Source organism: Poecilia reticulata, chromosome 20, assembly GCF_904066995.2.
Source record: "Poecilia reticulata chromosome 20, P_reticulata-male-v2, whole genome shotgun sequence".
NCBI lineage: Eukaryota > Metazoa > Chordata > Actinopteri > Cyprinodontiformes > Poeciliidae > Poecilia > Poecilia reticulata.
In genome coordinates this window covers 6,341,547-6,359,062 of record NC_088849.1, presented here as the reverse complement: position 1 = coordinate 6,359,062, position 17,516 = coordinate 6,341,547, and the positions used below count along the sequence as shown (strand labels likewise).

Genomic DNA, 17,516 nt, shown 5'->3' with positions numbered 1-17,516 from the left:
CTAAGATATCCTGGTCAATGAAAAGGTTTGAATCTATTTCCATAAAGAAAGCAGAAAGGCGCCAGACCTATTTGGATCTGCTTGACATTTCAGTAAAAGAGAGGTTTGGGGGGAGGAAAAAGCGAAAGGTGAAGGGTGAGGGTGGGCAAATAGCAGTGGCTAACAAAGCGTCTCCCCCCACCCTACGAAGACAACGTACTCCCTGGATGCTGCTCACACACACTCAACTATCTGCAGTCCCTAACCCAGCTGGAGGCGGAAAGTGGAATGAAAAGGAAGAAACTGTGCTGCACGGCGAGCTTGTTAGCTGTTGATGAGAGATTCAGCGGCTGATTAGTGGAAACAAACTTTGTTATTTGATGCGTCTTCTGGTTCTGTTGGGTGGAAGTCGACACAACTTGCACGTGTGAGTGCAATGTGAGTGCAAGGCTCAATTGGTAGCATCCCCATAAAGACAGCTTAAATGAAGATTTTTATCCCTCATTAGGGGAGCATGAAGCTGTCGTCTTATCCTAGTGCCTAGTTAAGTCCTCAGATATCTGGCCTGCCTGGAAAAGCCACCGCCTGCCTAATGGCCCTGAAGGACGAGGAGTTACTGGAACGGCGAGCTCGAGAGAAACGGTCAACAACACTTTCCTTTGGCTCTAGACCTCGATCGAATCACTTCAAAGACTGGTATCGGTGCCACTCCATAGGTCAGATGGAACTGATGAAACCTGAGCGGTTCTGGTCTGTACTACTGCAGTAAAGGGTGACATTTATAACTGGTTATACTGGAGCCTCCAATATGCCCTGAACTCAAACTGATTAAAAGGAATCAGCAGTAGCACAAATTTTCTAGAGACATCGCAGGCATTAGACGTTAAACGCATGGTAGTGACGTTTTTTTTAATGTTTTTTTCCTCTCTCTTTTCTTTAGGAGGAGGAAGAAGCAGAGCAAAGAAAATACGAAAGGAGGATTGAGCGAATCGAGCCTGTAGGGAGGGCCGACTCTTCACTGGACCGTTCACCTGTGTTAAGTCTTGAGTGAGTGGCCCTACTGACAAACTTAGAACGTCCGCTGGCTCACCAGCTTACAGTTTTAGTTATATGAACATCCTATTTTCCAAGATTCACATATATGTGGACATGAGACATGATATGTGGTAAACTGTTGAAAATGAACCTGTGTCCCTTAGTTTTTTTTTCACATTTTGCTACATTGCAGCCACACATTCATATATCCTATTAAAGGATTTAGTAATAGACTAACACAAAGTGTGTAACTGTGCAGGAACATTATGCATATTTTTATGGCTTTTTAACATCACTGATCACTGTTCAATCTACCTTCCAAAATTAGTAAAGTATGGCACAACTACATACTTACTAAGACGTGGCCGTCCACCTAAACACCTAAAATCAATGGAGAACCCCCCGCCCCCGTCAACAATTTCCGGCAGCGCAGGTGATAAACGTGTAACATTTTTCTGTTACAAACCGACTCCGGCCCCACAAGGGAAAAGTTATGTGGACCTCACAGGAAAAAGTTTGGGGACCCCTGCTCTAAATCTAAATACTGACTTTTCAGGTATATTAGGACTCTGCAGTTTGTGCTTGTGGTGTGACTAAATGTGAAAAAATAATGAAAGGGTGTGAAGACTTTTACAAAGCTTTGCACAACTTCTTTATTTGGTGCGAGGTGGAAAAGCGCACCATTTAATTTCAAACACCTTTGCATCAAATGCCAAGGTGTTCTTTCATAAGACGCATCCCACCGATCTGCATTGATGGTGGCTCATGTTCATTTGTCTTCACGTCTTTATCTGCTCAAATTAACCTTCTCCTCCAACCCGTCCTCCCTTCCCTTACATGTTTTCAATTAATCCGCTCTCTCTTAGCAGTCTGATCTTTATCACTTAATTGGAGTCTCCATTTGGATCTCTAATTGACCCCGAGGTCCACTTGTCAGACTTTGTAATGGATGACTTTGTATAGGCAACACAATACAGGTCCGACCAACAAAGCAGAGCAATTTTCCATCCTTGTCCCTGCCATCAAGCTTTTGTCATGTTGGACTCTTTTACACAAACTGCTTTTTTGTTTGTTTTTTTTTACATTTCCTTGTCACCCTTATTTTTATTCATGCATGTCTCCTCCTCCCTGTTTGTTCTTGTCATCCGTCAACATCCTGCAGAAGCATGCTCAAGCCGGTCGAAGTGTCCAATGAAGGAGGGCCCCTGGGGATCCACGTAGTTTCTTTCAGTTCACATGACGTTAGGTAAAAAAAAAAAAAAAAAACATTTTAATGGTTTTTTTTTTTCATTCATTAATTCATTCATTGCCTGTTTTTTTCATCTGTTTTTATTTAATTCCTTTGTTAATGTATCCTTTGTATGTCAATTCAAGGATAAGTCTGTGAAACGGCATGTTCATGGTTATCAATGCTTTTGGAATCAGAATCAGGTTTTATTGTAGTGTCATATTGACAGAAGATTTATTTTGGTAATTATTGCAGAAGTGATATAAAGCTGCATAAATATATAAACATTTACATGTATGCAGACATACGCACATAGTATGAGCAGATTGACACAGCAGGTTTACAATTATTTTATAACTTGGAAATTCACTGCTTCTAATGACAACAAGTGTGTCTCCGTCACACTTGTGTATGTTACCTCTCTTTTAGCCTGAAGATAACTGGCAAAAAAAAACAAAAACACTTTTGGCCAAATATTACCTAGGCCATTATTTTTAGGAAGGTACTGAGATGAAGTTTGATCTTCACTAAAAACTCTACTAGAAATGTTGAAACATTTATTAAAATGGAAATTATGCTATTGCTAATCAGATATTTCAGCAACGACATAACACCATTAAATAATCTCATGCTACATTATGCAGACTTTGTCTGCACTGACAAAAGCAATAAATACAATTAATTATAAAATCTCAGTAAACAAAATTGTCTTTCAAAAAAGGGATAATTGAGACAAATACTGAAGACCAATATTGGTAAGAAAATAGAAAAATGATAAATCACTCAAATAAAAAAAAAAAAATGAACTCGTTTTTAGTTATCACATGATTAATTGATTTATTGTTTAGTTTGACAAGCCTAAAAGAACATGACTAGATAAAAAATAAAGTGCAAGCAGGTTTATTTCCATCACTGCAGCTTTCTGAAGTTGTCGAAAGTCTTACTTTAAAACCTGTTTCCTGCCACAACTGCATCAAAATTGATTCCGGCCATTTTCTTTTACCTAACTTTTAACTGATGAGTGTTGCTTATAGAAAGAGCGGGGGAGAAAAGGAATGAATTTCAGTTTATGGTTTTTCCTTAAAAAAAAAAAAAAAATCTAAAGGACACAAAAAGTGTCCAGATGTAATCAAACTAAAAGCCTGTGTAAAACACAGACCCCTGCTGAATGCCAACAGACTGGCCCACCTCCAAGGTGAATGTGGCCACTCAGCACTGGGGAAGAAGGACGAGGGGCAAAGACAGGGCATAGGGAAGAACTGGGAGGACATCTGAAGGGGTGGGGCGGGGGACATTGGCTGTCATTGAGCACTGGAGACAGTAATCTTGTTGCTGTTTATTAGTGTCAGAAAGCTATATTTAGCTCTGACTTCTTGCTAACTCACCCCGCCGCTCTGACACTTGGAGTTTCTCTCGGCCAGAAAGGGCAAATAACCTGCGTTTAAAAATAGAAGCGTTCAAAATCGTGAGCAATATTGCTTGAATAAAGTCCATATCCACCTTGACAGACTAATTATCCCTCAAAGCTCCCCTTGTATTCCAGTAAAGTCATTGTATTGGTCTCCTTTCCATCAGCTTTAGCTTGATACTAATAGCCACCACAGACTTCAATTAATTTCAGCCATAATAAGACTTTCGTCTAGCCAGTGGGTTGATGCTAATGGGCTGGCCCAGTTCTTTCCTGTTTGCTGTATGCTAGGACAGGAGGCATTAAGCTCAGTGGGCTGTCATTAGTGTCTAGACCAGGGCCAGAGGGGTCAGACAGCAAGCGGAGAGAAAAAAAAAGAAAGAAAAAAAAAACAGACAGGCAACAAACAAGGAACTGTGGGTACTCCAGCGTCGGCTGTCCACATTCTGCTCCACTGCACTGACATAAAACGAGATCCGGGGTGGTGGGTGGGGGGGGCAGACAGCTGCAGGAGAGAGCTTAGAGACTCTGTCACTCCAGCTGACAGTATCTCTCTTATACACACACACACATCCAGATGCACCGATCCTCACCTGAAAATGAACTTACATCCAATCACTTTGTGAGAAATATGGACCTGTGGAGTTGTTTTCCCCACCAGCCGTCTGCCTTCCCCCATGCAAGCCGTCAGACATTCACACACATAAATCGTCGCTTTACACAAACCCGCACGCCTCTTCCAGACGAATTTTGTGCCTAATGAACTTCTAATTCCATGACCAGTTTCGATTGTAAACAAATAGAGGACATAATTGCCGTGCAGAAATGATCTTGATTGGAGTATTATTTGATTAACGGCAGTTGATGAGAGCAGGTGGCCTCCTTCAGATTACTGCCGATCCGCGAGACGATGTAAAACGTGAGTTGCTGTTGTTGTTAGACACAGATTCATATTGTCATGGAAGTGGGGCCTAGGAGTAGTAAGATGTACGCACATCAATGGAGATTAGTAAGAGACAGACACAAATAGGGAAACTTGGCCTTCTTGCACAGACGGTTGATGCAGATTGAAACATTTTAATGTGAGATCTTCAGTGGAAACAGCTTGAGCTTCTAAGACTTTGTTCAAATTTACTGAAAATTACTGATAAGAATATAAAAAAACCACAGAGACGTGAAGGAATTGCTACAATGTACATTCTGCGTTACACAGTCAACACAATAGCAGTGCTTACATGAAATCATCTTCCATAAATCTCTAGAAGACGCTGCTTTATCCCCGCCGTTGCCTGCTGCAGCTTTGAATACCGATCGTCGATCGACTTAAAACTCTCTGTTAGCAGATCAACAGTCATCTTGAGTGCGTCCACGCCATAATCTCTACAGGGCAACTCTTTTGTTTCCAAGCCAACAGCCTGGAAATAAAGCAAAGTCATCTCTGTCTCAACGGTTCCCACAATTACTCTGAGCGCAGCAGCCTTAAGATGATGCGGCATCTTAAGGCTAAGACGGGGAGGTGGGAGGGGGAGAGAGGCGCAGGCCATTGGTTGATCCTCGTTTCAATTTATGGCTGAACTGTTTACCCCCCGCTGATCGGCTGAGACGAGTCCGTGGCGTGAGCGTGGATGTCCACGTTATGCAGCCAATTACTGTAATGTTCTGAAAGTAGTCCTGTTTGACTCAAATGCTAAAGAGCTCTTTAAATCTACACTGGACGTCCGCCGTGAACCGGGCTGGCAACTGAAACAATGCTGAATTGTCCGAAGGTTCGCAGCAGCGTTAGTTTATTACTTTTTTTTTTTTTTTTTAGATGAATGCATCATTGTTTTTCACCTGGTATTTTATCAATCTTCGGTTTAATCGAAAGACATCCTCAGAACAAAACAAAGATAAAAAACCTTAGGCCTTCCAGTCAATTTCACATTAGCTGGAGTTATCAGTAGAGCCCAGAAAAAGCCCAAAGGTGCAGACGGATGTATTTATTCCAAGAGCAATAAAAGGAGGAAGTATTTGAAGGTAAAGGTCTCTCTCTTTTTTTTTTTTTTTGAAGGGATTGCTGAGACGGCACTGCAGTGAAACTCTCTGGGTATTTAGTTCACACTGCGAGCTTCTTGCCTTTAAGCTCCAGGGAAGGAAGCTGTAGCTTTTCCCTCAAAGCCAAAGATGATCTCCTAGTTTGTGGTTTGGATTATTTCAGACAAACCTGCCTGTCACACTCTCAGACCTGCACACATACAAAGAATAGCAAAGGAAAAGACAGACAGAAGCTGAGAATCAAGTTCCAGTTGCAGCGTCTTTCCAGATGCCGATAAAGTTCTTCTTTTATTCAAGCCTAAAATATGAAAAGTATAATTTTTCTGTCAACAAGTAAGGGGTACTTTTATCCCTACTTGTAACAAGGATACTTTTATCCTTGTTAGTCTATTTACATATTCAAAACCCTTACGTTTTTCATTTTGTGCCATTACAACAAAAATTACCTTTTTTTAGAAGTTATGTGATCTACTGACACAAAGTGCATAGTTAAGAAGAGCAACAGAAATTCTAATATTTTCTTACTTATTTCAAGCGTTTCCTGCATTTTGTATTCCGATCTCTTTACTCTGATCGTCCAAAGCAAAGTGCTAAACTTTTCACCCTGCATGCTAACTGCTCTGTATGATGTGTGAAATGAACACATCAAACCGAATACATTTCTCCTCCGTAAAACGTGGTGGTGGCAGAGTCACACTTTCAAACTGAAGGAACAAAGAGTCTGTTAAGAGTAGATGGAAAAATGGAGGTGAGCTGAAAACAGAACAGTCATGGAAGAAAACCTGTTTGACGCTGCAGGAGACGTGACATAGAGGTAAAACTTCACCTTTCTGCAAAACAACAAACGTATACATTCAACCAGAGATCAAATTGGGCAAATGTTAGACTATTAAGCACATAGCTTAAGCATAGAGATATGTAAGATATGTGCTAAAAATGATCACCTTCAGAAAAGTCTTTTTCTTTTTTGTCTTAATCTCCTTTTTGCAAATAAAGAGGTGTGGCGAAAAAAGGGTGAAGAATTCAATGTCTGTCTATCATGGTGCAGACATAACCCAAAACACCTGAAGCCGTTTTCACAGCTGAAAATGCTGATTCAGCTTCACTTATTTCAAAACCTGCACTCAAAAAAATCCCAATAAAATACGTCGAAGTTCTTTATAAAAATTCAGTCAGGCATTAAAGATAAGTTTCATAATTATAACAATAATTCACAAACACAAAAACCTGCAGTACTTTCTGCTATTAAGACATACATTTGTCTTAAAATATTGAAAATCTCCATTATATACCTTTAACTAATTAACGTTTTGACTTGTGTGTGCTATTACCCATTTTGATTCAGCTGCAAAATCTGTTGACTTGCATTTTATAATCTCCGTAGTTTTTTCCCCCCACTCTTAATATTTAAAGGATGTCCATTAGGTACTAATCTGTAATGTGCTCATTTGCAGGACTCAGGGCTTGCTGGTGAAGCGTTTGGAGCCAGGAGGAAAAGCTGAGCACGAGCGTCTCTTCCAGGAAAACGACTGCATCGTCAGGATTAATCAGGGAGACATTCGCAACCTGCGCTTCGAACAGTAAGCTGCTGATAGCGATGGGCGTAGCATGCATTTAGTGCAGCAGCACACAAGACGAATGCTCACTGGCTTTAATTGGTGCTCGCGACCTTTTAATTGTCGAGTTCTGAACACCCCCACTGTTTTATCAGCGCTGTTGTGCCTTCAAACGTTTAAACACACACCTTCATTGTTATCATCCTGTAGCTGGTGAGTGAACCGCATTGCTGTCGAGCGGCACAATGCGAAGCCTGCGGTACAGCTGGAGATATTGTCGACTTGTTGGACCCGCTGTAATGGCTCTTGTTGACCTGCGGTGCCTCGACGCTGCTTTGGCCTCTGATCTAACACCGCCCGCGTTCTCCTCTGGATCCATTTCCAGCGATTCATTGCTGCTCTTCATTTCCTAAAGTGGGAGGAAGATATAAGGCTGGCACTCCTCCACTTCCATTTACCCAAAGCCACCTTCGCTCTCACTCACACGAGGCTGAATGTGTGGAATCACATACTTAAACTTGTGCTGACACACGGATTCAATGACACCGAGGAGCTCGGCGTCCTTGGGGTTCCCTTCTTCTCTATTTCTTCTCAGAAGACAATGGAACTGATTTTTGTCTAAAGAAGGCTAAGGTGTAGGAGATTTGAGAACTTTTAATTGTACAGAAAGAGAATATTCCTAACAACTGGATCGCTACCAAGGCTATAGACCAAGACTGTCTGAAGACATCTTTATGGAAGAATGGTACAAAGAACGGCCTTACTGAAAGGAAGCTTTAAAAACTCCCCATTAAAGTTTTCCATGTGGAATAAGGTGAAGAAACTGAAGTTGCTGGCAACAAAATAATACACTGTGTTACCAAGAGAAACAGATAAACTTCTTAGAGTTGATGGGGAGCTAAATACAGGAGGACCTTAGAAAGGATGTACAACTAGTAGCGATGAACTTTTGTGGAGCACTAATTGCGACTTCTATAGAGCTGTTTGTTAGGATACCTGGTCAGACCAGGAGCGGTTGTCTGTGATGTGCTACAGTGACGCAGACTTCTTTCAGAAGTTCAGAATTATAATGTTCAGCCATTGTTTACGTCCAGATTGACCAAATCTGGCTTTTCACGTCAACAACAATAAAAGTCAGACAAACTACAACATGATTATTCAGACTGCAGAAAACTGAGATTTAGCTCTACATATGGAAATGACACAAGTCTGATTTTATTTTATTGGATGAAAACATCAGAATTGGGCTGTTCAGACTGTTGTGAAAAAGTCACAAATGGGGAAAAATAGCATTTTGATCACATTTGGCTACTTTTTGAACACATCCTTAGTTAATCTACAAACTTAAATTCCATCTAGAACTCTTTGGTGGATTTGAAAATTTGTGTTTTCACACACACTCTACCCAGTTTGACTGAACACAAACAATTCGGCAGATTGTGCTACTAAGCAGTTCAAAGTTGGTAGCGACATAACCCAACAGACATTCAGCTTTAATTGCAGTGAAATGTGGTTCTACAAAATCTTCAGCGCTATTGTTAGTGCCTCCAGACTTGCTCTACTGTGAAAGAGGCTTAAATAAACCAAATCCACAAGACACTCATGTTACTCAGCGTCCCCTCCAATCACCGACATGCCCGTGTTTTGGGTGATTCTGCATGAAAACGGGACAATGGAGCTAAACTTTCCTGCCCTGCGCCGTCTGCCCCTCCCCACTATGTCATGATTGCGTGCCACAGAGAGTGACAATTTAAAGTGATAGTCTAATCTTCTTGGATTGTTTTGCATGGGTAAATATTTTGAGGAGCTTAATCTAACTGAATGTAATGATGCATTGATGGGGGTAATTTATTATTCAATCAGGCTCGCGCAGAGGTTGATTGCTAGAGCGTCGGTAGTGTATATGAGCGTGTGGGAACATTTGGATATGAACACATGCGTTACGCGCACACACAGGCACACACCTACTTATCCAGCCATCAGCACTCAGTGTGAGTTTGTGACTGATTTTTGTAAATTACCATAAGAATAAAGATGTGAGAGAGTCCAAATCCTGCAGAAGAGGCTTTGGTGCTGCATTCAGGCGTTTGCCTTTGTGACATTGCCTGAGTAAAGAACTCGAAGCATTTATAAGCACTTGTAATTACGGTAGGTTAGGTATGGTGTTGCTGTCGAGATTATGGGAGGTCTAAATATCTGCATTCAGTCATCAAATTATGCTTCTGGCCCTCTGTGCCAATGCTTGGCTCTTTCCTAAGTTGCCTTGCTCAACATTTTTGTGTTTTATGATGCTGTAACCTGAAACGTCTATTTATTTAAAATGGTAAACAGATTGTTAAATAGAGCTTTTCTAGTCACATCAACCACTGAAAATATTTTTACGGTAAGGGTCATAATTTTCACAGACTCATACACAAATCATCAAGCTATGGCCCAAGGGAGCATCTGTCTGACATAAAAAAAACCTGGAATTGAACCAACAACTTTCCCAACGCAAGCCAATTGCGTTTTAAAAAAAAGTACAATCAAATCCAATGAACCTTACATTTTACAAACACAAAATAAGCCATCATTCAGTCTCTGAATCAAAGGATTTTATGTGATATACACACACAAAAGTTTTGAACATGAAATTGAATGAAAAACGATGCATTCCAATTGTTTTACACATAAAAATCGGAAGTGTGCTGTACATAGAAGTTTTGCCGCATGATTTTCCCACTAATTATTGATATAAACAATAATATTGTTTTTTTTTAGATCATTGTCAAGTAATATATATTGATAATGATGTAGTAATGCCCTTTCAAAAGCAACACATTTTAATTTTGTAGAGAACATTTGACTCTGGAAGTTGAATATATTTTAAATATCCAAAACATGAACAAAACCAAAAATAAATAGGATTATTTGTCAGTCGAAATTAAAAATTTTATTTTGTTCTTTGCTTGCTTTGTCTCTTACAAGGCTATTGCCAAACTTTAAAAGTGAGGTTTTTGCTTTATTTCAAAAGTCTTTCTTCTTCCCAGTCTTCCATAAAGGGCTGTGAATAAACAGGGTGACGACTTATCCTTAAAAAGTCTTAATTTCATATATCTAAAATTAATGCCTTAAAATATCTTGAATTTGTTTTTGAAAACGTGAGTTGACCTCTAATGCATTAATCATAGGGCTGAATGTTTGTCGTGGCATTTAGTCTTTCTAGTTGCTGATATACTCTTGCTAGCTAGCTAACTAACTAGCTTTTTTTTAATCTAGCATGGGTAAGTACAAATTTATCACCAGTTGATTGGACAATGTTCCTTTTTGCTACTGACTCACTTTTGTTACCAACTCATACGATGCAGGCTGTGCAAGGAATGTTTAAGTTAGACACAATGTAGAAAACCATATTCAGTGTGAGCTGCACAAAACCACCACCAAGAACCACAAACAACCCCAGAATTTTTATAATTTATGCTAATCTTGATTGTAATACAGCAGGATCTCCCAACCATCTGCAACATCTGTTTTTTTTTTTTGTCTTAAATTTCTATCAAGGTGACATTAAAAAGGTCTTAAGAAGTCCTACATTTGACTTGCTGAAACTTGCAGACACCCTGCACCTGGAATTGCTGATAAACCTGACAAGACAGTTACCTCTGTGTGTAAAACTGAGATTCGGTCTGAACTCATTTGACTTATTTATCTCACTGATCATGCTTGTGACCACCTGTGTGCTTTTATTGTTATGTTTTGTTTGCAAAGAACAATTTGTGCTTGCTTACTCTGTGGTTTTATTTTCTGCACATCCTCCGCCGTGCACAATTCATCTTCTCTGCTCTCTGGTTTGTTGAGCCAAAGCGTGTCCTCTCAACTCAGAGACTCACGCAGATTATAAAGTGGGACTCTCATTCGAGTGAACTTTGAACAGAGGGAATTCTGGGTAATCATTCATCACTGATGCACTCTTCACCCAGCATGTGCTGATGCTGGTTATTACAGATAATGTAATGTCTGTCTTCTACCGCTATATAAAAGTCTCCCCCCCCCCCGTGATTAGCTGTGCTACTCTCAACTCTCTGCATCACTCTTCAACATGCAACACACTGCAGCTTTCTCTATATATCTCTATATATCAGCAAAGCCCAACAGTACCTCTTATCATGTTAAAGTTAATGTATTTCTGTCTTCCTCTTCTTCCAGAGCTCAGAACATTTTCAGGCAGGCGATGCGTTGCCCTGTCATTCTTTTCCATGTGGTTCCTGCCTCCATGAAGAGACAGTATGAAATACTATCGGTCCAGAACGAGCTCAGCTCACCCCAGTCGACCAGGGTCCGCTTCAGCCAAGGCTCCCAGCACCCAGGGGACCGGTCGAGTCTGGATTCAGGGACGCCGTCCAGATCTGGGCAACAAGCGGCCGTCAACCACGAGTGAGTCTTACACTCTGCCTTAATTCAGTACACATAAGTGTGACATCCAGAATGGAATTAAATACAAAACTCTAATAAAAAATGTTCAATGCACTCTCTGTAGATCTAATTGCGACGAATTATCGCAGATTTTATTGCAACAGTTATCGACTATCCAATGATGTCTTAATACTGAGTCCATCAAAGTTAACAGAAAAGTCCTGTTTTCAACCCGAGACATCTTGTTGAAAGACCAGTTCAGAATTTTAAATGGGGTTAAATGTACTTACTATTTTCCCAGCAGCCGTTAACTCTCTCAATGTTTTCATTTTAGTGTAAATCTAGGTCCAGACTGTCCCGGAGGCTGACACTGATGGCTCCGATCTCAAAAAATGCCTCTGTACTTTAGACAAACTGTGTTTAATGAATCATTTAACCATCATAACATTTTAATTTTATGGTCATTTGGCGGTCATCGAGAAGTCAATGATTATCCACATGAGAAACATGGTGGAACCGAAACACGCATGGTGTTTCTGTTTGGAGTTACTGTTTGATATAAAAGTAAAATGTTGTACAAAGCAAGAACTTCATAGCAGGTTAAGTGAACACTGTTAAATACTTTACTTTTAGGTACTTTGATCAGAATCCCTTTAAATGCTTTATACAGGAAAATCAATGGTGTCCTACCTTATTGCACACAAAATAATTGTTTTCATTATAGACTGTATAGACGAGAGCTTCAAAAATGATCATGAGGATGCTGGTTTTTGTTTCTGAACATTTAATAAATGAAGCACAGAAAAAAGTAGCAGCTGAACAGACACTACAGAGGACCGAAAAGAGAAACAGAGGAAACAGAGAGAAAAATAAAAGAAGGAAACTGCTGAGACAACTACAGTTTAAAGCAAAACCTCTCACAGTTCAATTTCCTGTTTTGAATAAAACTCTTGGTGCAAAAAAATGCATTTCAAGAAATTCTAAATATAATTAATTAATATTCCCAAGCCACTCATGTAATCTGCATGAACTAATTATTCATTTATTTCATATTAAATCTGTTAAATCTGGTTCTAAGTCTAAATATTTTACAACATAAGCTTTACGCAATGGACACATTTCAATCGCATCCAGATGAGAAATGTGAACATTAGCCTCGTCACCTTGGTTTTCCACATCTTTGTTGAAAAGTTTTCCTTTCCTTTGATCAATAATTCACTAGAAATTGTTTAATGGTTTTCACCTGCAGTCACCAAGGTCCTCTGGCAGGAAGCACCCCAGAACCAAGTCGGCGGTTTGCCACCTTACCCCATGCTGTACCTCACCCCATAATCTCCAGGACCCCCTCAGCGCCTTCCCCTTCCCTGCAGCGCAGAATAAGCACGACTCCATCCAACAGCTCCTACCTAAAGAAAAAAGGACGCAGCTTCAACATCCAGCTGAAGAAAGGTAAGATCTGCCGGAATGACTGGATAAAAGTGTGTTTGTTTTTAGTTCAGTACCTGCAAATTGTTACATTGCACACCTGCAGACTACATACCAATCTGTAATAGTCGGCTATTATGGATCACTAATAGTTAACTCTTAGGTATCTGAGGTTGATCAATTCGGTTTGATCAGCCTTGTGTTAAAGCGAACCAGTGTTGAGGTGACATGCCCTTGCCGCCTCTCCTCTTCGCTTCTCTGTATGTTGGCCGTAATGAGCAGATGTTTAGCTGAAAGCTGGAAGAGTCTGGAGTGCAGTGAGCTTCAGGGAATTGTACAGCAGTGGGAGCAACAGTGGCAGATAAATGGGGCAAACTCGAGGGAAATGAAGTTGCAAGCTGCTCTAATATGTTTGGCAAGGATTTCTGACAACTGCCAGCCCAGTTCACTGGTAGACGCTCTATTTGTTACAACATAAACTTTCTCTGTGTTTTTCCCCCACAAAAATACGTGATTTACCCATGTGAGGGGCGCAGTGGCGAAACAGCACTTGTCTATTTTTAGCAACTCTATAAATCCAAAGACTAAATTATAGTTTATTTATTCAGGACTTCACTGAATGGAACTGCCTCCACTGTAAACTCACAGCCACGTCCAAAAGCGTAACTAAAAACAAATTCTAGCCAACATGTTATTGTATCAGAAAAATTGTAGAAACATGCCCAGAAATCATTTTGACATCTCCATTTAATTACCATCAGACTTTCTCTCTGCTAATGCGCTTTCAGACGGGGGCCGTGGCAGTTTTGTTGTTGACTCGATGTAATTGTTGTGATTCAGCCTAAGTGGCTCCGAGTTCCAAGTGGCAGGAGCAGATCTTGAATGGCACATTAACAAGAGTGCCCTAATCAAATACTTCTGTTGAAAACAACATACGCAACCCATTAAGTCGTTGTCATGTCCCCCAGCCTCTCCTCCTGTTTGCTGTTTAATTGGCTTATTGGAGCCAGGATTTCTAACTAATCTAGAAAGGGATACAATTACTTTTATCCTGGTCTTCTATTACCCAAAAATAAAGACTTCAGTGGTTAATTACTGAAGGCCTGTTAGTGATGTATTCTCCTAATTGCCTGATTGGTGCATTAATGACAGTATCTACTAAGGAAAGTTTGATTTTGTTCATTAGGCTGCGTCTTGGGCTGGGAGGAAGTAGGAAAGTGAAGGATTAGAGTAAAGAAATCACAACAAAGAATTTCATGTTGAAGTTTGAAAAGAAGACAGAAGTTTCCACACCCATACTCACAGCAAGAATGACGGCCTTTTTAATAATTTTTTTTTCAATTTGACCCTTTTTAGAAAATAGTTTAAGGCAGGATTGAGATGCAGGTTTAAGCTAACAAAAGTAAGAGAGTAGACCAGGGTTTCAGCTCAAGTGTTTAAATTTAAAATAAAAACTCACAGATACATTGTGTAAAGCACTGCATGCTTTACATAAATAATTTCTTGACGAAAATACAGTACAAGTCACGCAGAACAGATCTAAGAGAGAAGAGATATAAGACAGAAGAGATCACTGCATATCAGCAAAGTTCAGTTCTCCAAGGACCAAATGTGCTTGAAAATAGAACAAAACTAAAGTTATGTTTACATGAAGCTGCCTGTACTTTTCGATGTTGATTGTGGGAAAAGTTTTACATTTAGATGTCGCCACTTCCACACTTTGGGTCAGCTGTAGTTGCCATGCCAGACCACTAGAAGACACTGTGATTTTAGCATCTCCTTGAACACATGTTCGCTTTTGACCCTTTGCTTTTACCTCATTTTAAACAGTAACCCATCTCCCATGAACAAAGTACTAATATCCTTAGAACAAGTCAAACAGTGGTGTTTGACTTGTACGACCATAGAAGTTTTCTTCGGAGAGCATTTGACTTGACATCCTTTGTTCAACTCGCTTTGCACCTTGACACCAGCATTCTGGCTGTTTCTTGTTTATGACAGTCTGTCTTCTATATAATCATTCCACTGTAAACATATGCTTATAATATTTAAAGCAATGGAGTGAAATATTTGAAACCACATCACCTTTTGTTCCAAAATACCAAAAGCTGCACTTATTTGCTTTACTTTTAAGCGCTGAAAAATGTCCCTAATGAGACAAACTTCTCACAGTAACTATGTGACCTTGCATTAAAAGTTGAGCAGTCATGAAGACAAACTGCATATTTAATGCTTGGCATAAATAATGACAGCTATTTCGGTCCGCTCAGTTATCACGACGCGCTGATGGAGAGATCAGAGAGCGTCATTATCCTGAACAGCTCAACTTTCCCACTCCATAAGCAATCTCTTTACCCTTCTGCAAGTTTGTTTGCGTGAAGGAGTCGGGAGGAAAGTTGCCGTCCTCGTTTGTTCCTCCTGGTGTTCCTTGTTCATCACCTCATCACTGTCAGCAGGCTGACAGACAGATCGACAGACTGCTGGAGAGACACATAAAGGGGGGGAGGGAAGTAGGTCATGATGAACTATCAGAGGTGCTGACAGCTCTGTGAAATGAGCAGCTAGTTTGACATGAATACTAATCACTGCTGTTTGAAAAGCCTCGACTGAACCAACATAACAACTTGCCAACCAGACTGCCAGAAATACACAGCAAGGTTGATCTTTAGGGACTTCTAACCGTCTCTCTGATCCCACTGACTGATTAATTAAGATTGAGACTGAATTGAGACCAGAGAGAGTTTTTATGTATTTATCTACCCTTTTCGCCAGACTAAATGTGTATGTATGTTTAACAAATTTTAAAGGCTAGCCTATAAATCTAAAGAAACAGGCTTTTCATGGATCACACATTGCTGTAAAAATTAAATATTGTTCAGATCACCTATTAAACTTTTACCAGACTTAGAAGGATTGAGTAAATTCAATCAGTACTTCTTGCCAAGGAAAAAAAAAAAGATTCCAACAAACCTGAAGAACTTTCCATTCTTATACAATGGATTGAAAGTAATTTATTCAATTCAATTCCTATGACTTATACAGAGTCAAATCATAATACATGTTGAGGCACTCTACAAAAAAAATCTATTCAGTCAGACCAGTAGATTTCAATTCGAGTTACATACATTTCAAATTGATTCTATAATGTATCAAGTTCAGCTGATTATCTAAATCGATTGAACGTTTTCTATCTAAGGAAACCCAGCAGATTGCAATCGTCATTGACTTGCTTTATTCATTTCTCTCGGACGAACACTGAGCGACACTGGACAGTTGCTTGCATTATGTCATTGGCTGTGGAGCAATCCCTTGAACATGCATGTGGCGACAGTGGAGAGGAAAATCTTCCCTTTAACAGGAAAAAGCCTCCAGCAGGACTTATGAACAAACATCTGCCATGACCAACTTAAGGTTTGAGAAGCCACAGCATACACACAAAATGGTAAACGAAAGCACTGGGAGTACTGGGAGTACCATTAAGTCATATTGACCAATACTTATATTAGTGCCGACATATCGTGTGTCCCTAAAACATATTGTCCAGTTTTCATGTTTTTCATTACATTTCTGTGTTATTTTCTTCTCTATCTGACCAGGTCCAGAGGGTCTTGGATTCAGTATCACCTCCAGAGACGTCCCTATTGGAGGAAGTGCTCCCATTTACATCAAAAACATTCTCCCTCGAGGTGCTGCCATCCAAGATGGACGACTGAAAGCTGGAGACCGGCTATTGGAGGTAAAGCCGGGCTTTCAACCAATCTCCAACCTTTTTGTAGAGTTCGTGGAGCGTTAAAACACTAATTCTCCATGATTTATGCAGCTATACTCAAGCTTTCTTTAGGATATCATCAGTTAGAACAATATTCAGATTTTCAGCTAGACTAAATCATCTGAGTAACACCACGGTTCAGATTCCTGCTGTGTTTGTAAGGCCTGGTTTGTGTTAGTGACTGTTGGACATGTTGTTGTGCAGGTTAGTGGAGTGGACCTGAATGGAAAGAGCCAGGAGGAAGTGGTAGCCCTGCTTCGAGCCACGCCCATGGACGGGATGGTGAACCTGTTGGTGCTTCGTCAGGAGGACACACTTCTGCCACGAGAAGTGGTGAGTAACGTTCTGGACTCTATTTACCAGATTTTAATTACAAATTTTATACAGCATATCTGTGCTGATTCGTTCAGTCCTCTCCAATCAGCTGGTAAATGGATTTAAAACCTCAAATTTGCATCCCATATTCTGTCTGGACTTATATAACTTTGACTCTTACTGATGCTCGGATATATATATATATATTTTTTTTTTTTCTTGTTTTTACGTTTCATGGTTATAATTCTTTTAGCGTAATCAAGTGAAATAGCTCCTTTATTCCACTTTGCTATAATAACTTATGAAGTGCGGGCTGCCTTGAAATTGCTTTTTACTGCATTTTTTTTTTTTTTTTTGCTATTCACAGATTTTTCT

At 40.0% G+C, this 17,516-nt stretch overlaps 1 protein-coding gene across 2 annotated transcripts in view; it reads left to right on the top strand.

Moving 5' to 3' along the window:
- Positions 1-17,516, top strand: part of LOC103482325 (partitioning defective 3 homolog) — a 388,210-nt gene that overhangs the window by 163,031 nt on the left and 207,663 nt on the right. For both annotated transcript variants that reach the window (XM_081602034.1, XM_008438421.3), the window contains exons 6-12: positions 920-1,026; positions 2,177-2,260; positions 7,139-7,264; positions 11,426-11,653; positions 12,882-13,081; positions 16,654-16,793; positions 17,031-17,159. In XM_081602034.1, the coding sequence (XP_081458160.1) occupies positions 920-1,026; positions 2,177-2,260; positions 7,139-7,264; positions 11,426-11,653; positions 12,882-13,081; positions 16,654-16,793; positions 17,031-17,159 (1,014 nt within the window). The remainder of the gene's footprint in view (positions 1-919; positions 1,027-2,176; positions 2,261-7,138; positions 7,265-11,425; positions 11,654-12,881; positions 13,082-16,653; positions 16,794-17,030; positions 17,160-17,516) is intronic.